The 26,017-nt window shown below is 39.4% G+C and overlaps 1 protein-coding gene across 1 annotated transcript in view; it reads right to left on the minus strand.

Moving 5' to 3' along the window:
- LOC124609442 (vacuolar fusion protein CCZ1 homolog) overlaps window positions 1-26,017 on the minus strand; it is a 47,580-nt gene that overhangs the window by 18,128 nt on the left and 3,435 nt on the right. The window contains exons 7-9 of the mRNA XM_047140073.1: window positions 6,981-7,129; window positions 5,601-5,877; window positions 4,005-4,132 (exon numbers count right to left, since the gene is read on the minus strand). Coding sequence (XP_046996029.1) covers window positions 4,005-4,132; window positions 5,601-5,877; window positions 6,981-7,129 — 554 coding nt within the window. The remainder of the gene's footprint in view (window positions 1-4,004; window positions 4,133-5,600; window positions 5,878-6,980; window positions 7,130-26,017) is intronic.

The raw sequence follows: 26,017 nt of genomic DNA on the forward strand, positions 1-26,017 counted from the left end.
TTGTCATATGGAGTATTAAGTGACATTTGTGTATGGACTGAGGATTTCTTTCTAGTAGGGAGGACACATCTTGGATTGAGAGTTATTGCCAGATGTAGAAGTAACTTCGAGTGTGCCCCAGGAAAGTGTGTTGGGACCCTTGCTGTTCATGTTGTATATTAGTGGCCTCACAGACAATGTTAATAGCAAAATCAGACTTTTTGCAGATGATGTAGCTATCTACAATGAAGTACTATCTGAGAGAAGTTCCAGTGTTTAGCTTGGAGGAGGAGGAGGAGGAGGAGGAGGAGGAGGAGGAGGGGGGGGGGGGGATGATTAGTGTTCAACATCCTGTCAACAACAAGGCCATCAGAGATGGAGTAATGCTCAGACTGCGGAGGGATGGAGAAGGAAATTGGTCATGTTATGTCAAAGGAACCACACTGGCATTTGCCTTAACCAGTTCAGGGAAATCACAGAAAATCTAAATCAGGATGGCCAGATGAGGGTTTAAACTACTGTCCTCCCAAATGATAGTCCTGTGAGCTAATCACAGTGTGTAATATGCGTTTACTTTCTGACAGAGCTTGACAGTTATGTTAAGATTTCTGGCCAGTGCAACAAGAATTGCAGCAAATACATTATTTGTAATAAATAACAAGGACTATTGCGTGTATTACTTCCATTAAATCAAGAAGACAGACCCAGAATCTTTTAGAAAAAGAAACAGTGGACAGAGGTGAACGCAAACCTGCTACATTTCTCTTTACATCTCATGACACTATCAATTAAGCTAAGGCTTAAACAGACCAACTAGGTGTCAGTATCAGTAAACACTATGTAAAGAGCATATCTAAAAATGTCATTATTCAATATTTAACTATGGAAAATTGTGGCAAAATAGTGTCATTTTAATAGATCTTGGTGCCACATCATTGAAATACACTGTACCAACGACTCCAGGAAATCCCCCCAGTACCATGAAACTATCCATCACAAAGTGTAAGTCTGCTTGAGAAGGAAACTTTATGTATTGTGTAGATATTGCTACTATAATCCCCAATATATCACTGGTAATTATTTGCATTTTTGTACTATGTACATTAGCACTATCACCAATAAATATATTAAAAGCACATTGTGACAGTTGCATTCTGGTCTCCATGGCGGCCACGTGTTTGAGAGATGTGCTTGCGTATGTTACTGAAGGTTGTGTAGGATGTGTGTGTGTGTGGTGTGGTATGTGTGTGTGTGTGTGTGTGTGTGTGTGTGTGTGTTTTTAAAGCACCTGTTACATATGCCCTCAGTGTCATTAGAGGTCTGTTCATGGGTGAGACAAGGTTACTCTGACAAATAGGAAGTTCCAACCTCTCGTTTATTTTACCTAGTAACCAACACACTGTTTCCTTTGAACGACAAGATCTCTCTTCAAATGTCATGTCCCTGTACTCTTCGAAAGGATGTGCCCTCCCTGCAAGTAGCCAATACATTTGTGGCAATGCTTTACATGGTAAAAATATAACATTTTTCACCTTCTATGGAATTTAACTCATTAAAACAGACCACTTTCTTAATACAGCACACGTTTACTTTATCCTAACTGCTATCAGTTCAAGGTAAACGAGCCTCCAACCTTGATCAACTTTAACTGTTATAAACTCCCTCATTTAACATTAACTGAGGTTGATGTAGTCAAATTTTGTGTTGGCTAGAGTTACCTTCCGGCTTAACTGTGGTTAACTTCTGATCAATGTTGGTGCACTTGGTCCTCAGACTGTCTCCATGTGAAGATGTCATTTATAGTCTAGTAAAGTCACCACAAGATCAGTTACCTAGAATATCTGTATCATGAGAAAAGCGGAAATTTATTCTAAGTAAGGAAAAGCTTGAGGTCAAACACATGAGTACTAAGAGAAATACATTAAACTTCAGTTACAGGCTAAATCATACAACTCTAAAGCCTGTCAATTCAACTAAGGGCCTAGGAACTATTATTACAAGCAACTTAAATTGAAACGAGCATAGAGATAATGTGAGGAAGACAAACCAAAGACTGTGTTTTATTGGAAGAACACTTAGAAGATACATCATGTCTTCTAAAGATACCACCTACCCTACAATTGTCCATTCTGTGCTAGAATATTGCTGTGCGGTATACGAGATCGTTACAGGATACGATTGACGGAGCTTATTGAATAAGTCCACAAAAGAGCAGCTCATTCTGTATTATGGGAAAATAGGGGAGAGAGTTCTGTGGATATGATAAGTGAGTTGGGGTGACAACCATTAAAACAAAGGTATTTTTTGTTGCAGTAAGGCCTTTTCGCAAAATATCGATCACCAACTCTCTCCTCTGAACGTGAAAATATTTTCTCAGTGCCAAACTGCAGAGGGACAATGATCATCGTAATAAGATAAGAAAAATCAATTCTCTATGAAAGATTGAAGTGTCAATTTTTCCCACACGCTGTTAAAGGGTGGAACGGTAGACAAATAGTCTGAATGTAGTTTAATTGTCTCAGTTTTTAAAAGGACACCATCTATTCCAAGTACAGAATGCAATCTTGACTCCACACCATGGATGCCAGAGTAATACAAGTAGGGTTGTGGAGAGATACAATGTCTTCTTGTCTTGTGAACTGCTTTGCCACAATTTCCAACAGTTGTCAGTCCCTTGCTTTTGATTAAGGTGTGTCCAATATCTTAAAGAATCTATAATCTGAGGCTGTACATTAAGACATATGAAATTTTTGCTTATGTAATCTGGATGGACAGGTGTATTTAAAGCCAATAAAAAATTGGTAATAATCTGTGGCTTGAAATTTACATCATACTACTGGCAGAATATCCATATCTTTCTTCTTTCTATTCACTCTTTCCTATACTTTCTGTGTGAAATTATGTTTCTCTTGAAGTCATAAGTTCTGTGAAGCTCTGTCAAGTTTGTTCACTTTGAAATAATGTATCTCGGCAGGAGATAGCAGTCCATCATTGTAATCTCATTTCTGAATCTTTTCCTGTCTGTATTTAGTTTTTTGAATGTAGAAATCAAATACCTTTTCATCACTACTTGCTTCACAACTAAAAATACATTTTTGACAATTGATATGTCACTATTTTCTGGTTTAATTGGTAAGGTTGTCTCCCAGGAATGAGCTCTTTAATTATTTTAGGGGGAGGGGATAATATACTAAACAAAGAACTCAAATGTCACATATTTGATACAACTGCTAGCCTTTACTAACAGTTAATGAAATAACAGGAAAACATAACATAATGCGGACAGTTTTGCAATCCCTCTAAGTTTAATAGTGTTGTAGGTGTTGCGGAGGTAATTCATTAACACGTTTCTATCTCAGCAACCATTAAAATACTTGAAAGCACATCTAACCTAGTCATTCAGAGGTTTTCGATTCATGTTCGTACCATTAATTATGATTCAGGCAAGATGTCTATTCTCTGTTAGATATTATCTTCCACAGCTTAATGTGAAAAGAGGAAGGTAACACTGATCAGCTATTAGTGCGGAAGCTACAGATTCACCTAACCTGAAAGCAGTTAGGTTACACCTTTATTAACAGCCTCGATCTTCAATTTGAGGCTCCTACAATTTTTGGAGAACCCATATTACTCTCTATAGCTTATCAATAAACTGTACTGTTTACTGAAGTATGCATTTTCTTAGAAGTAGCTTTGTCAACTACCTTTCTTCCTCCAATACATTTTAATGAATTCATTGTATTCTACAGAGTACTGTAAACCATTTACACTAGACCCATTTCTTTTAAATTGTATAATTTATACCATAAGCAGTGCTTGATTTGTGAGGATTGTGACAGTCTGCCACACTGATACCTCTGATAAAAAATGCATTAAAATAACGTTTCAAGATGTTTGAATTTAAATTCCCCCCCCCCCTCCCCCCCTCACGGAAGGTCACAGTACTAGACCTTTTTTTTTATACAAATCAAGCACTGATTATTACCATGCAGCACAAAAGAGAATAACTATATCTTAACACTTACCATTGATATCTATAAGGTTTGCACTTTTTTGCTGAATTACTGCATAAAATTCTCTTAGATTTGAAATTTTACCTACAACCCAGTAATCACTCATGGTTTTTAAAATAGTTTCTCCAGTTGTTGACATCCTGAGGGGACAAAAATTAAACAAAGTTTCTATATAAATGGCATGGCTTATGGTAATTAGAATGAGTTAAATAATTACAGCAACACATAATTGTTATCTAAAATATAAAATAAAAAAACTCATCTGGATCAGAAATAAAGATTAGCACTACATATTATTAACCAGCCATTTCACATTTAGGAAATCTTTCAGTAAATGTTATCAATCAGAAAATCTAATCGAGTAAACTGCTAAAATTCCAAGGTAATGGAATGGATGACCAGCATTTATCCTTAGGAGCCAAATTTCCTTAGAGTAGACCATACTAGTCAGGTTCCGGAACTAAATGTTCCTTATTCAAGGAGGTGAGACAGGTTAGTTGGGGAAGACTGGGGTGGGGGAGGAGTGGGAGCAAGTCACTAAGATTCTAGGTTTGGAGAAACCCCACTACGCAATAGATGTTTCCTTTCTGAAGATGAGAAATTTACATAGAAAAACTAGGCTTACTATTTCCTACTTTTTAAGTTTTTCTATGGACAGTACTAGAAATTTCCCTTCTAAAAGATTAAGTACTGGTCATCCACTCTGTTTAGATGTTTTAAGTACATCATTTCCCCTCTGTATCCCAAAAGTACATTTTAGAAAGGTTAAAAAAAATTATCAATTGGGAGAGACCACTCATATCATCCCATAGTCATTCTAGCCATCCAGCAAAACCAATGACAGTCCATTACAGACTCAATTAAACAGAATATGAGGTTACTTTATTAGCCACAAAATATGGAACTGTGACTAAATGGTTCTATAACAATACTCTGTGCAGCCCTTTTCTCTGGTCAACACAGTAAACATAGCCTACACCCAGGTTTCGATTACACAGGGCTACACACATTACGATGCCAAAAATCTCTTCTATGACAACTCAATTTTTACATTAAAATGCTGGATATTCAAAAATTATAGCAATTGCACATAAACAGTGCATGTTGATACATATCATGTGTTACAGTTGCTTTTGGTTATGAATGAAATGTTTGATGTGCCTATTGGTCACCTGTACTGGATGGATATGAGTGGACTCTGTGTAATCATGTCATAAATTGAGATTTTCTTTGCTGATATAGATAACATCATTTTAAAAAATATTAAAATCATTAATGGTCTGACAAACACTGACCAAAGAACCATCAAGCCTACCACAAACAATCAAAGGTGTCTCCCATATCCTAGAATTCAATTTTCTTAGAAACTGATAGTTTCAAAAAGCAAATGGTGTGGAAATGTAATTTTTGCTCTTAGAATAATTACATATAGTGTCATTTTAATATTGGGTACAATTTTAGCAGTAATACTAAATTTAATTAAAATTCTCTTAATATACCTTTTATATCTTATTTACACATAATTTAATTTTGCTGCCTTAATCAATTGTATACTTATTATTACTTCAGAACACTTGAATAACTTTGTTTTAAGTGTGTCTATCATACCTTTCCTTATCAGCATTTATGTCTGCTAATAACCTCAGAACTTCAGGTGTAACTGCTATGTTTCCTGTTCTTCTGTTATCAAGATGCACAGTTGTTTTCTGAGCCAAATTAAGTTGGTTAAAGTATACAAATTTAGGACTAGAATCTGGTGAACTTGCACCACTGTTAGCAGCTTGTTTAGAACAGTGTTCTGCTACTTCAGACACCAGTGTTGTCAGCTGTGGTCCCAAGAATATATCAAGGTGTTTAAACAGATCCATATTCAGTATTAATGAACCTGTAATGACATTTTTCATAAAAGTACATAAGACATTAGTTTCTTAATCAAAGACAAAATGTGAAAGCAGATCACCAGAAGGTCCTAATGAATACCACAAAATACAACCAATTTCTGGGGAGTGGAAAATAACTTATCAAGCCCACATTGAAGATGTACAAAGGGCGGGGAGGGGGGGGGAGGAGACATGATTTTATTCATGAAATTAAGGCTGTATATTCATAAAATAATGTTCTTAAACTGGATATTAAACACTCCCAAATCAATCCTAAGTTCAAGCAGATGTGTTTCATGTACTCCACTTTCATTTTTACATTGATAATTAAATGCAGACCAGGTTTTTGTTACACATACTTCTGAGCTAACAAATTACTTCTTTATTTTGCTATACAATGAAACAATTAAGAAAAACTGGTTGTGCTCTTGACACAAAAATCAGATAGGTAAAGGAGTGATTAGATAAAGTTGTCATCAACCTACAATTGAAATTCACATCAACAAACATTGCCACCAGGTGAAAGAGTTGATAAGAGACGAATCAAAATTCCTGAAGTGACTGGGGATCAAAGTCAACACGTTTGTATCTGTAGTCTGACAATTTACCTGGAAACACCAAGCCACATTAAGGAGTGAAGGTTACGAATTATATCCAATTCAGCTGTAAATCATTTATAAGTGATTTCTGCAATGTAACATGCATACTAACAATATGGAAAATGTCGCATTAGGCTCTGAACTCTACGCCTGACAAATGCGCCTTTCCATGAGATTGTATCCACTATCTTCACTACAATGTTACAAGATTAATGGAAGAACAAGAAAAAATATTAACAAAATTACATTTTTTCTTCAGTTTTTACCATGGCTGAAGTTTCATGAAGCAAAACTTCATCTGCTAAATCTGCGTAGCAGTAATAACTGTAGCTGTGGCAATAATGAAGCAGAAAGTGACTTGTCAAACTACAGTTTCTTGGATCACTACAAGAATATTTTACTGAAGCAATAATAACAAAATTATGAACAACCTGAACTAATAAACAGTTGCCATGTGTAATTCTGACAGGTCACAACCCTATGTGCAAAATACTTTATGTTCTACTTACCATCAATGAAGAGACAAACTGTTGCACTAAGAGCTCGATAAACCACTAAGTGAAACATTTCAGTAGATGATTCATGGTTGATATACACTTTAGGAACTTTCCCAGTACTACTAGTACCATCTTGTACATTTTGGGGCCCTGTAACGAACCTGTAATGTGTGGATAATATGTTTCATTACAGAGAATCTGAGAGAGATAATTATATTACAGTTATGGCTACATCTCTTAGATTAATAAAAACTGTGAAATGTTGAGAACATTGCATTTCGCTGTGTGTGGATGGTTTGCAGTATTTCCTTCTTACAACATTCAAATAGAGCACTCTTTGAATTGTATTGATAGGAAATCTGAAGTCAAATTGCAGAAACAAAACTACTACAGTAAAACCATGCAACACAACTATAATTCATCTGTATGAAAGAAAATATCACTTGAATGAGTTCATTTATGAATGAAATGTAATTCCTTTACACTTTAGACTATAATCAGAATGAACAGTACACCTGTAAATGATGCAAGTTGGCATTTTGTTTTACCAAAACAGTTCCATCACAAGCTTTTGTTTGCCCATTCTAAGATGGCAGACACTGACTACAGTTTTGTGATGTCATAACTCCCCTTATTACACCTCCATGTTGATTAACTAGAAACATTTTGGATTGTTTTCATAAACAGGGGCAAAGTAACGTTGGTACATGCTGTACAACAAAATAAGTCAATTGTCAAATTGATCTAGAGAATTTTTATACTACTTTTTAAGTAGCTGTGTTCCATGTGTGTAGTTCAACTGGATCAATAGGAATACTTTGGAGTCAAAATTTCAGACCAACAGAATTTTTTAGCAAGTTTTGGACAGTTTATAAAGCACACACTTCCTAATTTTCCACAGTAAGAAATTTCTGATTAAATTACAGGTGACTACACTTCTCTTGAAGACTTTTTGCGGATGATGCTATAGTGTATCAAGAGGTTGTAACAATGGAAAATTGTACTGAAATGCAGGAGGATCTGCAACCAATTGATGCGTGGTGCAGGAAATGGCAATTGAATCTCAATGTAGACAAGTGTGATGTGCTGTGAATACACAGAAAGAAAGATCCATTATCATTTAGCTGCAATACAGCAGGCCAGCAACTGGAAGCATTTAATTCCATAAATTATCTGGAAGTAGGCATTAGGAGTGATTTAAAATGGAATGACCATATAAAACTAATTGTTGGTAAAGCAGATGCCAGACTGAGATTCATTGGCAGAATCCTAAGGAAATGCGGTCCGAAAACAAAGGAAGTAGGTTACAGTACACTCGTTCGCCCACTGCTTGAATACTGCTCACCGGTGTGGGATCCGTACCAGATAGGGTTGATAGAAGAAATAGAGAAGATCCAATGGAGAGCAGCGTGCTTCATTACAGGATCATTTAGTAATCGCGAAAGCATTATGGAGATGATAGATAAACTCCAGTGGAAGGCTCTGCAAGAGACTCTCAGTAGCTCGGTACAGGCTTTTGTTGAAGTTTCGAGAACATGCCTTCACCGAGGAGTCAAGCAGTATATTGTTCCCTCCTACATATATCTTGTGATGAGACCATGAGGATAAAATCAGAGAGACTCGAGCCGCCAGCCGCTGTGGCCGAGCGGTTCTAGGTGCTTCAGTCTGGAACTGCGTGACTGCTACAGTCACAGGTTCGAATCCTGTCTCGGGCATGGATGTGTATGATGTCCTTAGGTTAGTTAGGTTTAAGTAGTTCTAAGTCTAGAGGACTGATGACCTCAGATGTTTAAGTCCCATAGTGCTTAGAGCCATTTGAACCAGATTCGAGCCCACATAGAGGCATACCGACAATCTTTCTTTCCACAAACAATACAAGACTGGATTAGAAGGGAGAACCGATAGAGGTACTCAAGGTACCGTCCGCTACACACCGTCGGGTGGCTTGCGGAGTATGGGTGTAGATGTAGACATCTACTTGAAGCTTATTCTTAAAATGCAATCACAGATGAAAACACCAATGTCGACAGTATTAAAGTGGATAGTCAGTGATTACAGGTGTATGGCATAGCTGACATCACAGGTATGTTAGAAGAAAGAGTATGGTAAAGTTTACATGGAGAATTAGCAATGAGATATCTTTGTGCAGGATGGGCACTGTATTTCTTGAACACTAAGCAAAAGCAGATTTAAAAATGAATTCCTTAACATTTCCTAACTGCTTTAAAAAGATCCAACTGATTTGTGCCTATGGATGAGGCATGGGTCCACCAATTTACACCAGAAACAAAAGCTAGCAAAACAGTGGGTTTACAGCAATGACCTTGCACAAAGAAGAGGTGAAATCAAGTTTTAACTTTTTATTAAAATTCCAAACTATTTAATTTTCATAAGCAGTTGCCACAGATGAATCTGCCTGTGTATTATGGAGCTCATCAGTATGCTATATTTTCCTCAGGAATGCTATTAGAGTTACCACTTCCCTCCCATAGTTAGAAACATTTGTTCCTGTAACTTACTCCTTAAGGAATACAGCTGTTCTTGTTATGTACTGTGGAGCATACTTCCCTAGTTTCTCTATCATGGGGAGTACAGGTTGCACTGCTATTGGCTCACAGAACTACACTTTTCACATATATTCAGCTAGTTCCCGGTAAGGTAAAACTGTACATGGATAAATGTAATTTTCTTACAAAGGACACATGCATTCATTTGGCATATGTTTATTGGCTGTACACTGGGATACTGTACTCCCTAAAACCCATTTGCACAACATGGCCCAATTATTAGCACAAAAATCTGGCACTTCTAAAGCATATTTGTTACTGATATCAAACACTTGCTTTTGACAAATGGCATGATTAGCCGTCCCATTAGCCAAAGTGAAAAATATCTATTTAACATGATACTGAAGTGATCGATTTATTGGTACTGCTTTAACATTAAGATTACTGATAATGGTCTTTGGCCAATGATTTTCAAAGACATACGCTCTGTTGTCAACCCAGCTAATTAACAATGTGCAATCAATAACTATGTATAACAAGACCAGCACTCTGACATATGTTCTTATCAAAAGGGAAAATACTGACTGGACAAAAAATCAGCACATTCCTCAAACTGGGGAACTATCAAGAATGGGGTTCCACAAGGGTCAGTCTTGGGTCCTTTGTTGTTCTTATTATATATTAATGACTTGCCATTCTATATTCATGAAGAGGCAAAGTTAGTTCTCTTTGCTGATGATACAAGTATAGTAATCACACCTGAGAAACAAGAATTAACTGATGAAATTGTCAATACTGTCTTTCAGAAAATTACTAAGTGGTTCCTTGTAAACGGACTCTCACTGAATTTTGATAAGACACAGTACATACAGTTCCGTACAGTGAATGGTATGACGCCATTAATAAATATAGACCTTAATCAGAAGCATATAGCTAAGGTAGAATATTCCAAATTTTTAGGTATGTCCATTGATGAGAGATTAAATTGGAAGAAACACATTGATGGTCTGCTGAAACGTTTGAGTTCAGCTACTTATGCAATAAGGGTCATTGCAAATTTTGGTGATAAACATCTTAGTAAATTAGCTTACTACGCCTATTTTCACTCATTGCTTTCATATGGCATCATATTTTGGGGTAATTCATCACTGAGGAATAAAGTATTTATTGCACAAAAGCGTGTAATCAGAATAATAGCTGGAGCTCACCCAAGATCATCCTGCAGACATTTATTTAAGGATCTAAGGATATTCACAGTAGCTTCTCAGTATATATACTCTCTTATGAAATTTGTTATTAACAACCAAACCCAATTCAAAAGTAATAGCAGTGTGCGTAACTACAATACTAGGAGAAAGGACGATCTTCACTATTCAAGATTAAATCTAACTTTGGCACAGAAAGGGGTGAATTATACTGGCACTAAAGTCTTTGGTCACTTACCAAATAGTATCAAAAGTCTGACAGATAACCAACAAGTATTTAAGAAGAAATTAAAAGAATTTCTGAATGACAACTCCTTCTACTCCATAGAGGAATTTTTAGATATAAATTAAGAAAAAAAAGAAAAATAAAAAACAAAAATATTAAAAAAAATATAAAAAAATAAAAATAAAAAATAAAGAAAAACAAAAAACACAAAAAAATAAAGTTGTTATATTAACTTAGGTATGTTGTTAAATTAACCTAATTATGTCATGTATTGGAAAATTCGACTCGTTCCACATCATTACGAAATATCGTATTCATGATCCATGGAACTAGTATTAATCTAATCTAATCTAATCTAACACTACTGCAAACAACCTGGGCCTTACTCCAACTCCAAACAACCTGGATCTACAGTTCACAATTTCTTACGAGACCCCCCCCCCCCCTTAAAAAAAAACTACAACAGTGTTGTTGTAGTGACAAACTTATCTGTAGTGTAGCCCGACATCTATTTTCGGCTGGAAGGTGGTGGTAATCCGGTCGAGACAAAGACAACAAATGTGAACACCAAGAAAAGGTTGAAGTACCAGACTGACTTGTATGTAGCATAGCATAATGTTTACATTTGTGGCATAGTTGGCAAACTTTGACACATTTAATGCACTTTTTGTCATAAAAACTAAAACTGGATTACAGACAAGTCTCTGGTGAATTTTCTGATGCATATTACCAATGGGTATTTATACAAATAACAAAAATGAAAGAGTTCACTATGAAGTTTTTAGCCAATTTTCAAATAAGGCATTCTTACTAGTGTTGCACAAAATTCTACATCTGTGCTCGCAAACAACCATGAGGTGCGCGGCAGAGGGTATGTCCCATTGCACCACTTATTGCAGTAATTATTCTAATCTTATTCCTATGATACCTATATGAACGATACAGAGGGAGTTGTATATCCCTAGAGTAATCATTTGAAGATGGTTCTTGAAACTTTGTTAACAGACTTTCTTGGGGTAGTTTACATCTATCTTCAAGTGTCTTCCAGTTCAGTTCCTTCAGTATCTCTGTGACACTCTCCCACACATTAAACAAACCTGTGATCATTCATGCTGCCCTTCGTTGAGTCCTATTTTGTATTGATACCATATACTTGAGCAATATTCTAGAACCAATTGCATGAGTGATTTGTATGCAATCTCCTCTGTAGATTGACTGCACCTCCCCAGTATTATACCCACAAAATGAAATCTACCATCTGCTTTACCCAGGACTGAACCTATGTGATCATTGCATTTCATACCCCTACAAAGTGTTACACCCAGGTTTTTGTAGGAGTTTGCCGATTCTAACAGTGACTCACTGACATTGTAGTCATATCATCTACCTGGTTGCCCTGATCCAAAGCTTTCAGTATGTCATGTGGGAAAAGTGCGAGTTGCGTTTCACATGATCGATGTTTTTGAAATCCATGCTGGTTGGCACTGAGGAGGTCATTCTGTTCAAGATACCTATTTGTGCTCAGACGTTCCAAGATTCAACAACACATTGATGTCAAGGCTATCAGATAGTAGTTTTGTGGATCACTTCTATTTAGACTTCTTGTAGACAGGTACGACCTGTGCCTTTTTCCAAGAACCGGAAACTGTTTTTTGTTCGAGAGCACTACGATAGATTATGGTTAGAAGAGGGGCTAACTCAGCCACAAGTTCAGAATAGAATCTGATAGGGATTCCATTGGAGCCTGAAGCTTTGTTCAATTTTAATGATTTCAGCTGTTTCTCAACACCACTGACACTAATACTTACTTCATTCATTTTTTCAGTAGTACAAGGGATAAACTGGGGCAATTCCCTTGGTCTTCCTTTGTAAAGGAACATTTGAGAACAGAGTTAAGCATTTCAGCTTTTGCTTTGGTACCCTCAGTTTCACTGGACAATAACTTTAGTGATGCTAACAGCCACACATATGACCAGAATTTCTTTGGGTTCTGTGAAAGATCACTTGTCAATGTCCTGCTACGATAGCCATTGAAGGCAGCACACACTGCTCCCTTGACAGCCAAATGCATTTCATTCAGTATCTATCTATAGCCTTATGCTTTGTTTTTCACATATTACGCAGTAATCTCTGTTCCTTTCGTAGTTTCTGTGCATGGTCAACTATTCTTTTAAATTTGAGCCATCGTTTCTATACATATTCCTGGTTGCTTGGTACTTTGGTTGATTTGGAGGAGCGGGCCAAGCAGTGAGGTTATTGGTCCCTTTGGATTACCGAAGAATGGGGAAGAAAGTCGGCTGTACCCTTCCAAAGGAAATATCCCAGCATGAAGCAGTTTAAAGGAAATCACAGAAAACCTAAATCAGGTGGCCAGATGCGGGTTTGAACTGTCATCCTCCCGCATGCGAGTCCAGTGTGCTAATCACTGCGCTACCTTACTCAGTTACATATTTCTGTCCTGAGCAGAAAGTTTCAAGCTCCTCATTGAGATATGACACTACTGAGTTTTTTTATCTAGTTTACTGAACATATATATCCTTCTGCTTGTTTTAGTTGTTCTCTGCACATTGTTAATCATTGTTACCACAGCTGGTTACTGATACCAGTTTCGATGAGGACATTCTCATAGAGGTCAGGTCTATTTGTTACCATTAGATCTAATATATTTCCATCATGAGTGGGGTTCCTAACTATCTGTTCTAGGTAGTTTTCAGAGAAGGCATTTAGTAAAGTTTCACAGAATGTCTTATCATGCCCACCACTAACAAAACTGTATTTTTTCCAATTAATTATTGGATGATTAAAGTCTCTGTCGATTATTACAGTATGACTGAGGAAATTACGACAAGTGAACTTAGGTTTTCTCTGAAGTTTTCGGTTACATCAGAAGATGAGTCTGGTGAACTATATACGGATCCAATTATTTTATGCTCACCCATGATACTGAATCTTGCCCAGACAGCTTCACAAGCAGCTTCAATTTCTACCTCGGTGGAAATGAGTTTCTTGTCTACTGTAAAAAATACACAATGTCCATTTTCCATTTGCCTAACCTTTCAATATACACTTAAATTTTCCCCAAAAAGCTCACTGCTATCAATTTCAGATTTCAACCAGTTTTCTGTACCTAGTATTACATGAACTTCACTAGTTTTCTCGAGTGCTTCAAACTCTGGCACTGTGTTGTGAATGCTTTGGCAGTTTAGCATTAGGATTTTAATACATCCATCTGGGGGGGGGGGGGGGGGCGCATTTCTTTCAATCTTAGTTTGATACTTCTGGGTTTCCTCCAGCTATCATTATCTGAACTGGATGGAGAGTTGCCTAATCTAAAAAACCCTTGTGTGCACCCCACACATGGTCAGTTAACTCAGTAGTTGCCTCTGTTGTGTAGCGCACACCTGACCTATTTAGTGGGACCCTACAGTTCTGAACCCTACAGCGGAAGTCCAGGAATTCGCAGCCTAGCTTGTCACAAAACCTTCGAAGTCTCTGGTTCTGTCCTTCCACTCAATTCAGAACCAAAGGACCACGATAAGTTCTGGAGACAATGCTGCAAATTGTGAGCTTCGTTGAAACCCAACATGCAAGGCTGGTCTTCTCAACCTTCTCTGTCAGTCATTGGAATGACCAAAGAATGACCTCTGAGCCTACATGACATGCATAATTTGCTACAACGCGCGCCACAATCTGCAGCTGGTTGCATCCTATTCCCTCAATGGCTGCTGGAACAGCCTCTTCAACATGCTGAATGAAGCCCCCAGGCATGCACACTGAGTGCACCTCAAGTCCTTTTCTGTCCCTTGCTGCCATTTCCTTAAGGGGTACCATCATTCCCCACACATTTGAACCGCCGATGATTAATAGACCCCTATCCTTTTGTGTTTGCCTCCTCCTGATACCGCACAAAACAGGTTTCCCCAAAACTGGCTCAGTTTGTTTCAGTTTCAGTGAAAGACAGCACCTCAAACTTGTTGGTACAACACCCTGAGTACTCCTAGGTCCTTGTCCATCCTGTACAGGGTGCCTTGATCTACCATTGACACGTAAGTTGCAGTCAAGTGGACAGGTAATGACTGATCCTGTAGTTGCTGCAGAGGAGACAGGATCCAAAGGAGAGAGGATAGTACTTGAGGTACCTCTCGTATAGGTATCACAGCTACACGACTCTCGGGAGCTCTTTCAACACATTGATTTGCAGCAGCCATCAATCATTTGACAGCAGTCAGGGCAATTACCAGCTGCTTACAAACGTTAAAAGTAAGAAAAAGTTTGTGTGTAACTGAAGTATCTTAATATGTTTAGTACGAATTATACGTTACAGTCAAATGGCATTTCTGGGAAATTTTAAGCAGCTAAAGCAAACTTAGAGCAGAAAGATTTATTGAGCAACAGTCAATACGTTGCAGAGGCAACCAAGCTCAGCAAATTTTAATCAATAGGCTGTGAGCTTAACAAGATGCATATTATATTTTTGGAAGACATTCAAATTGGCATGGTAGCTCTCTCAACTAGTCATCACTCTGGAAGCTTTCAGTACCACAGGCGATGGTGTATACTATCTGATCTGAAGTACCCAGACACCTATCAGTGGAAATCAATTTGGGGTATGTCTATCCTTTGGCTTTATGATTGCTTCAGTTCTGCAGGGGAGAACTTTAAAGAAGTGTCAATGTCTATGGAGGAATGGCTGCCCACTCTACCCCGAGAGCCGAACGCATTGATGTTGGATACTGGCATCTGGAGCAGAATTGATGTTGTTGTTTATCCCAAAGGTGTTCCATTGGGTTCAATTTGGGTCTCTGGGTATGCCAGTTTATCTCAGGAATGTTACTGTTCACACACTATTGCCTCACAGATGTTACTTTATGACAGGGTGCACTTTCAAGCTGATACAATCAATCGTTGTGTTTGAACTGTTCCTCTACTGACAATAATACACCATGTTGTCAAATGTGCTCATATCCTCACACATTTAGCATTTTCTTAAGTGCAATAAGCGCACCACACCTTAACATCTTAACTACAGAAAACATAACTATACCATTAAACCTCTTCTTCTACACGTCACTCTTGGCACTACAAATGATAGCAGTAATGCTTAAAACTATGTGCTGGACCAAGACTCGAACTCGAGACGTTTGCCTTTCGCGGGCAAATGCTCTACCCTCTGAGCTACCCAAGCAAGACTCATGCCCCATTCTCACAGCTTTATTTCCGCCAGTACCTCATCTCCTACTTTCCAAACTTCACAGAAGCTCTCCTGCGAACCCTGCAGAACTAGCATTCCCGGAAGAAAGGATATTGTGGAGACATGGCTTAACCACAGCCTGGGGGATGTTTCCAGAATGAGATTTTCACTCTGCAGTGCAAAAGTAGGAGACAAGGTACTGGTGGAAGTAAAGCTGTGAGGACGGGGTGAGAGTCGTGCTTGGGTAGCTCGGATGGTAGAGCATTTCCATAGTCATCCGCAATCCAGTGGCGTTGTTCTGTACATCACCTCAAGCATCACTTAGCAATGACTACAGAAATGTATGTCTTATGAGAAGCTGCTCAGCCATTGTATCCCACTCTTTTTCAATCCTTATGCACAGTCATCGTCCCAGATCATCCCAGCTGGACTGCACTTAAGAAATGACAAGTGGTTCCTTCCCCTGATTTCATGCAATTTTTTACAACTGCCTTCTGCAATTCATGATCATCCTTATCAGTCTTTGCATGACCATCCCTATCTGTCAGTACATGAGATCTATCTAGTCCTGGTTTAGCTGGGGTTGGCCCTTCAAATTTTCACTTCACAACTTCGTCACCACCATTCTACTTGGGCAGCTTAGAAGGACTGAAATGTCCACATTCAAAATCACTTATGTCTCCTGACTGGCCTACTCTGGTGGTAATGCTTCTCTATTGACAACACAATACTCCCTCCCTCATTTGGGACCTCTTGTGAAATCGCGTGGTTAATTCTGCATTATATACGCCTGTTTTTATCATATAGTGTATAATCTATGTTGCTGCTGAGATTATGTCATTGTGTCATCTCATTCAAAGGGTCCATTTTGTGTAGACTTCACAAAGACAGAAGGGATATTAGGGGTCAGAGAGGGGACAGAGCTTGGAATACATAATGTTAGGGAAGAATACTGACCATATCTTTTTTATGTGAATCACCCATAAGGAAATTGAGGAAATCATGAAAAATCAAAATATGGATAGTTTGATAGAAGTTTGGACCCCATAATACAACACTGTTTCATTCGAGCATGTAGTACACAACAATATCTGTTAAGACAAGGGTGAGGCGGGGGGGGGGGGGGGGGGGGGGGGGGGGAGAGAAGAGAGAGAGAGAGAGAGAGAGAGAGAGAGAGAGAGAGAGAGAGAGAGAGATGGTGGAGGTGATGGTGGAGGAGGGGTTGTAGTATGGACAAGAAAGAGTCTACTTATGTACAGTGGCAGAAGGAGGGGATAGAGGGAGGCTGCTACGTTGCCAATCTTGAAAAGTGTTATAATGAATGAAAATCTTTACCCAGTGAAGTTGGACCAGAGTGCAAAATGGAGAGAAGTTGGCACTGCGCAGTGTTACTCATGGCAAGGTGTGCAGATGAAGAGTAAACTTCACTGGTTACTGACAGTAAATGAAGATGAAATGGGCAGAACACTACACAACTGGGCTGCAATCTTATGTGATGTGCATGACAATGCCGGTTCGTAAGACTTGCTGAATGGGTTACAAAAGAATACGTGACTCAAACTCACTGTGGTCCATTGGAAGCTGTAACTACATCAGATCTGCCAATGAGGCAAAGATTTAACAACTGCAAGTCAACTCAATCAAACACTTTCGAACTATGGAATCTCTACAGTACTACAGATACGCGATTTGGATCCACTGAAACTACCAGGTCAGCTTAATCTGGTGACATGGTGATGATGTGGGTTATGATGTCATAGGTGTGCAAACAGAACACTGACAATATTTCTTTTGCACCTATATTATTTTAAGCAGAGTAGGTCGTGGTGACAGAGTAAGCTGTAGTGTACGGCAAGGTCTAGGTTATGCTGAAAGTTTTATTGAAAGTTGACAAAGCCATATTTAAGTCTTCAGTTAATCTTAGGATTTTGTGTTAGAGGGCAGATTTAGTTTGACACATTCAAACTAGTTGACAGTAATGGACATAAAAACTTAAAACATAAGACCTCTAATACACTTATCACATGGAATAGTCGAAAGCTGCTTGCACTTGCACTAACACGAACAGGTACTTAAGTAAAATGAAAACATTAGCATTATTAACAAAGGAAGGACATAATGTTTTCTTTACAACAATCATCTTTTTTGAGATAAATATGAATTAGACTAAAAATTAAGAAACTTATTATTCAAACAAAGAAAGGATATTTCTCTGTGATTATACAGGGTTATTCTAAAAAATGAGACCATTTTCAAAAAGTCTATGTATTCAAGTACAAATTCAAAATGAACAAGCTTTATACCAATGAAAAGAGGAAGTTCAAAGTTTTTGGTGGGCGGCGGCGGGTGGACAGTGATGGTTTCAGAAGTGGCCAGTAGAGTTTGCGTGGCAATAGGGCTGTCATTCCATTTCACGGTCAATTGTGAGTCAGAGGGCGACTGTGGAGCACAAAGTTTTCTGCATTCTTGAGTTCGCAAAAATTGAGTGCAGCGGGCGTTTCGTACCAAATTCGGTATTCAACCACCAATTCGCAAAAGCATTGGCTGCTGGTTTAAGCAATTTAAACAGATTGGGAGTGTGTGCAAAGGGAAAAGCACAGGCTTACCGCATGTGTCTGAGCATGATGTCCGACAGATTCAAGAAAGTTTTGCGTGCAGTCCCAGTAAGTCTGCCAATAGAGCCAGTCAAGAACTTGAAATACCCCAACCAACTGTATGGAAAGTTCTGAGGTGGCTTTGCTGTACTAGCCCTACCAATTACAACTCGTGCAGGCTCTCATCCCCAATGACGAAGAAAAGCGTCTCGCATTTTGTTGTAATGTGCTAGCAAAGATGGAGGATGTCGCATTTCTACAGCGTGTAATTTTTAGCGGTGAAGGATGTTCCACCTTAATGAAAAAGTCAGACGACACAATGTTCGTATATGAGGTTTGGAAAATCCACATTCACCAATGCAACACGAAAGAGACTCACCGAAGATCAAGGTGTTCTGTGCCGTATCCTGTACAAAGGTTTATGGATCTTTTTCTTTGCGGAAAGAACTGTAACGGGAATCATGTACCTGGACATGTTGTAACAATGGCTGTTCCCTCAAGTTATGAAAGACTCCCAGGGCTTCATTTTCCAACAGGATGGAGCTCCGCCGCATTGGCACTGAGATGTAAGAGGCTTTTTGAATGACTCCCTTCCTCAGAGATGTATCTGTCACAGGGGTCTTGAGGACCTGGCTCCGCATTTCTGGCCACCAAGATCTCCTGATCTCACACACCCTATTTCTTATGGGGTTATGTGAAGGAAGCTGTTTATATCCTGCATCTACCAACCACTCTGAACAATCTGCGGAACTGGATCACTGCCGCCATGCACTCATTAACAGCAGATATGCTTTCTCGCGTGTGGGACGAGTTTGGCTACCATGTTGATGTTTCTCGTGCAGCCAACTGTGGCCACACTGAACATTTGTAACATTTATCACATTTTTAATTATATTTACAAATTATTAAAAGCTAATTAATTACAAATTACTAAATTTATTAAACTGATATCAAACATCATGAAAAAAAACTTTGACACTTCCTCTTTTCATTGCTATAAGGGTCATTCCATTGAAAATCATCAGATTTTAGCCAAAGTGGGTTGCATCACGGTCACAGATTTCAATTAAATTTGGTACAGTTAATATCTGCACTAAATTAAGTTCATATCTCCGGTATTGAAATGTGAGACCCCCAGGGGGCTGAGCTAGGCTCTCCCAAAGTTACAATGTTGGTCTTTTTTTTTTCCTCTTAAAAAAAAAAAAAAAAAAAAAAATGTTACCATGTGTGACGTCCTAGCTCCTGTACTTAATGAGATACAGCCAAAAGGTCTCATTTGAAAGGTAACACCTCTCACTTGTAGGAGAAAGCAAGGATGTGTTGCAATGGGCCATGGTTTGGAAGTAATACATGGGCAAACAGCTACACAAGTTATCAAACTTTTGCGTTTCCAATATTTTCAATCTCATGTGTGAATGATAGTACTGAAACAACATTTGGTATGCACAGAGAGGTGATAAGGCTGAATTCTCATAAAACAAATTTGGTTTTGTTACTTGCATGCACACATTGACTTTTTGGATTTTGAAAATTCCAAAATTGTTGAAAATCACACAATGTGTGCCAATCACAGTGTGCTGCAAATTGCTTCATTACGTAGCTTGTATGTAAGTCTAATTACCCCCAAAATTTCTGTCTGTTACTCCAACACGTACTTTTTTTATTGTACTCTTTAACAACGTGTACGTGTCGATAAGGACAATATCGTAAGTGCCACAGAATTTGACACAAGAGACCCATTATTCTGCAACATATTCAACCTGAATTAGTAGAAATAACATGTTTTACACTCTGAACACATCAATCATTATCTAAATAGAAAGTTACATAGGAAGCACATGCACTGAAGATCGGTGCCTTTCCTCAATTGGACTGCTGAAAGTTGTTAAACAACTGGAGTATTTCAATTTCATTTGCCCTGTCCAGTGCATACTGTCTGCCTGTTATAGTGTTTGGCAGAATATTTGTGTTTAGAATGTCCCCGAGTTTCATCCAGCTGACTTGGTTGGTTAAAAAGTAAGCTTTAGCTGGTCGAGGCGGATACAGGCACTCCACCAAAACATCTTGGTTCTCTTCAGAACAGTCCAAGGCAAGGTACCACTTAGAATAGAAGACACAAATAATGTAAGCAGGCAGCCTGATATCCTGCAGTGATACTGCTTCGTATTGTACTGGAGACTGTTGTGCCTCTACATTGTGTGACAGATAACCCACATTGCATCTCACAGAACATGAAGTTTGATACATCTTAACAACAAACACCCTTCCCAGCAGGCATAAAGTGGTGGTACTGTCTTGTGTTTCGAATTGCCCTGCATTGGTCAAATCTTTCATTCAGTAGCATTGCACTGTTATTTTCAATGTCTTCTGAGGAGAGATAGAAGAACTGAATATCTTTTATCTCTTGTGATGCTAATTCGAAAAGTCCTTGTGCAGTGAGGATTGGGTCATGAAGTTCTTGAAGACTCCTTCTGCCAGCCAGTCTTTTGACTGTCGTGTCTCCCTCTCCCCCCCCCCCTCCCCCACACTCCATTACAGGCGCTCTTCCTGTGGCTAGTGGCAAAGAAATGCCACTCAGCATCAATTCTGAAGTCCTCAGAATGCCGTCAGATTTTTTAAAATTTTTTCTGGTTTTTATAATGAGATGGTGCTCCATCTGAAATGTGAATTTTTCCTAAGAGTGGCATTGCATCTTTTATATGGGGAATAATAGTTTTCTGATAATAATGTACTGCAGCTGTTGAATGAATGAGATAGTCACTCATTATGCACATCGTCTTTACAGTTGATGATGATGACCCTGATTTCAGTAGATTAACTACAAAAGAATGCACAATGGCCTGGGACACCTGCCAGTGAAATCCTTGTGCTGCATCTTGTACAATAAATGAGCAATTCTCAGAAAAAAACTCGAATCACAACACACTTTGTTGGGCTGTGTGTTTCTTTTAGTGAAGCTAGATAACGTGATTGCTCTTTTGTTATAAAATGATGATTTGTCAGCAATTCCAGTTTGTTGCAAAAATTGCGTATGAAATCATCAACTGTTTCCACGACTGATATCAATGTACCCCAATATGTTGTGATCCACTGCACATACTGGACATCTTCAGCCAAACACAGCGCTTCCGATTCTCCAAGAAGAGCTGAAATACATTGCACGCCAGGGTATTTATCACACTTATGTAACATACAGTCCTCACTTTCTGTGGAGCAGACAATCTTCTCAAGTAAGTCTGTAGTTGTCTTATTAAGCTTGGTGACATATAATATCAGCTTCATGTTCTGGTGACAAATACAAGCACTCATAGTATTGGCTCCATGAGCACCCCCGAGTACACACTATTTGGGATGCAACTGTGCAAATTTCAAGAAACCACTTTTATAAGTGGGAGCTTCTCTTTGAAGGCTGCATACAGCTCCTTCAAATTCACTAAAACAAGGCGTTTCAGCTTGTGTTCTTTAACACCACATTCCGATCAGACAGATACAAAGTCTTGCATCCCTGGACACAAACAACTATACTCATCATCTTCATAAAATGTACAAACAGCATGTTGTACATTATCACACAAAGACTTACGACCACAGTGCATCACATCAGGCAAGATTCCTTGATTTTCCTTCAGTGCCCTGGCCTTCCAAACCTAATATTCTGACACCCCAAATTCCCTAGCACAATATGCAACTGCCCACTTCGAAAGAAGGAGACTGATAATCTTGATTTTTATTTCATAGGTAGCCGTTTTACATTTTTCTTTTAGCTATTCAATAAGATTAGCAAAGTCAGTCTGGGTGAAAGTTGAAGGGATATGATCCTCATCATTAGGTAATGTAATTTCGACACACTTTTCCAAGTGCTTATGAACAGCAGAGGAGATTTTCTTGTACTTCATTTTGCCATGTGAGACTTTTTTACTACTACCTAGATGTTGTTTTGTAAGTGGTGACACACTGAGAGCACTACTTGCCATATTCCCTGCAGATACAAATTTTTCAGTAGGCCAAAAACTGTCACTAGTATCTATTAAACATTCATTCTCTTGGTTACACCTTATACTGGTGTCAATCATGCAATGACACTTTGAACACAGAGATTTGCCAGGTGTAAGATTAACATTACCGGAAAGCTGCCTACACACCACTGTGGAAATAACTCTCAGATTTTTTTGCCACAGTCTTGTCACATATGTGACCAGAAATGCATATAAAATTGTCCAGGTATACCTTCTCATGATGGTAACACAAAGTTTCCTCATCATCAATTTGTAATCCTGTACAAACAGCCAATAGGTGTTTTGTCTCATCTCTATAATCACACATATGTTTACACTTAATGATTCACTTCCATTCTGAACTGTAGTGCCATGCACACTCCTCATAAGATGATTCAATTGTGCACAATGCAAGCAGAGCTGTGGTTGAATGGTGGTGGTGAACCAATTAGAATTCCTGGGCTGGCAGAACTGTATTAAAGGTGATGTGTTAGGTTGCTGTCTGTACATAAAAACAATAAATTAGGGATTACAGAAGTGTCCAATTCCACCCATCTGCTTTGATCCAGGGCGTCATCAATATGGTGCCTATGACGTCACTACGTACACACGGCAACAAACACGAAAATACATATAAATAAGACAATAACATCTCCCTCCAAAAATATAATCAAACAACCTAGACAACTGCAGGAAATTGAGGGTTTTAGGGTGAGGACAAATTAAACAGAACAGAAAAAAAACACATCACTAGCCCAAAACACACAAAATGCAAATAAAAAAATACAACATTCTGCTACACCAACAAAAATCTGCAGGAATCACACTTCTCTTGACCTATATAGGTCAACCATTGCTGACAATACCAAAACACCAACACCTACAGCTAAAATTATGAAAATTGGAATCAGACATTTTCCTTGACCTACATAGGGCAACCAGAGCTGACGATACCAAAACATCAATACCTAAAACTAAAACAACGAAAATTGGAATCAGTCATTTCCCTTACTTATATAGGTCAGCCACAACTACTTATGCCAAAAAACCGATACATACACCTAAAAAAATAAAACCAAAACCACATTATCTCAAAAATCTAAACATCAAACTTCGCTACATAAATTAAAACACATTCAATACACCATACATACACAAAACATCACAACTCAAGAAGAACAGACCTAAAAGCACGGACAATATGCCCTACTACATCTCTGACTGTAACATAGCAAGCACTGTTACATTTCATCGTCATATCCACACCCAACAACAGTAGCCACACAAAAAAAAGGGGCACTGCCAGCGACTTCACACATCCAACACCAAGGACGGACACACACACACACACACACACACACACACACACACACACACACACACACACACACCACCACCACCACCACGAGGGCAGCATCAAACAACAAGACGACATCTACAAACATTACAGTTCAAAGCAGACGGGTGGAATAGGCCACTTCCATTGACCCATAAATTATTATTACATGACATGTGGAATAATCGGGTCTACTGCCGAATGTTTGTGTCGCTCTGGCACAATATTTCGGCCACGTAACTCGTTGCCTTCTTCAGGTGCTACCTGAGACTGCCGTGTTGGAGGATCTTGTCCAGAGGGCGCTGGGTGCTCTCTTTGCCATCCGCGCCCGCCTGGCGCTGCTTGTAATGTGTTGTCTCTTACCCGGTGTTCCCTCAGACGTCTGCACCCGACTTGGGCGCCATCTGTGGCAGCTCTCTGAGATCAAGGTCACAGACAACCTAATAAACCAAGACAACGGTTACCAACTCAGCTCGGCTCTGGAGCTTATCAGGGCTCAACGAAATGAACCAACAAACTCCTCAAGAAGTAGTAACACTGCAAGAGTAGCGCCAGGCAGGTGCGGACCGCGAACGCAACTCCCGACGCAGGACGGGCCTCTGACAACCGCCACGACCACAGATGATGGACGAGCCGAGCACGGATGACCGCCAGAGCACCAGGGAAGTGCCAACATCGCAGGGACAGCGCCAGGAGAGCTCGGACCGCGAATTGAGGGCCCAACAAAGGACAGGCCTCAGAGAGCTGCCACAGATGGAGACCAAGTCGGGCGCGGACGTCTGAGGGAGCACCGGGGGAGAAACAACACCTTACAAGCAGCGCCAGGAGGGCACGGACCGCGATCAGAGCCCCCGACGCGAGACGGGCTTCAGACAGCTGCCACAACTGCAGATGGTGGACTAGGCGGGCGCGGACGTTTGTCGGAGCACCAGGGAAGTGCCAACACCTCGGGAGCAGCGCCAAGCGGGCGCGGACCACGAACGGAACGCCACATGCGGGTCCGGCCCCAGACAACTGCCACGACCAGATGGTGGACGAGCTGGGCACGGACGTCCGTGGGAGCACCAGGGAGGGGTAAAAACCTCAGGAGCAGCACCTGGTGGGCGCGGACTGCGAACGGAACGCCCGACACAGGACAGGCCTCAGAGAGCTGCCACAGATGGCACCCAAGTCGGGCGCGGACATCCGAGGGAACACCGGGGAAGAGACAACACATTACAAGCAGCGCCAGGTGGGCGCGGGCAGCAAAGAGAGCACCCAGCGCCCTCTGGGCATAAATACTAGACAAGATCCTCCAACACGGCAGTCTCGGGTAGCACCTGAAGAAGGCAACGAGTTACATGGCCGAAATATTGTGCCAGAGCGACACAAACATCCGGCAGTAGACCCGATTATTCCACATGTCAAGATCTCGCCGGGAAAGCCTGAAGAGTTATTATTACATGCATCAGGCTCTCCACAAATGACGGATGGGGCATTTGGAGTTAGGGATATCAAAATAAAATGTTTAATTTAAATCCTTGATTTCTTTAAATAGACAAGACTGATGGGCAATTTCAGTGATTCACCATTATTTTTGTCTGCAGTTAACTAATAGTTATGGATTAACACCATAAAAATAAAACAGAGTGAAAAATTAAAAATTTAATGTTGAATTTAACTTAATTCAATTTGGACACTTCACTTCAGAAAACATCCCTGAAACATAGCAGTGTATGGTTTGATGCTTTGGGGGATAGGTTTTAACCCAATTATTTCATATAAATTGTCCCATCCATCACAAGTAGCATGTACCATCTATCACATTGTTTATGTACGAAAAAACGACTTTAATTAAATTATAACTTATAGAATTCAGTAGTTCTTGAGCATGACTCAATGAAATGAAAGTCTTTCCTTACTATCACAAACCAATGCACGATTTTAGTGACAGATGGGAAAAAAAAAGATTAATGCAAACGAACTTGGTGATGCCTACTAGTTTAGCAGTTTTCT

The sequence above is a fragment of the Schistocerca americana genome, chromosome 1 (assembly GCF_021461395.2).
Source record: "Schistocerca americana isolate TAMUIC-IGC-003095 chromosome 1, iqSchAmer2.1, whole genome shotgun sequence".
NCBI classification, from domain to species: domain Eukaryota; kingdom Metazoa; phylum Arthropoda; class Insecta; order Orthoptera; family Acrididae; genus Schistocerca; species Schistocerca americana.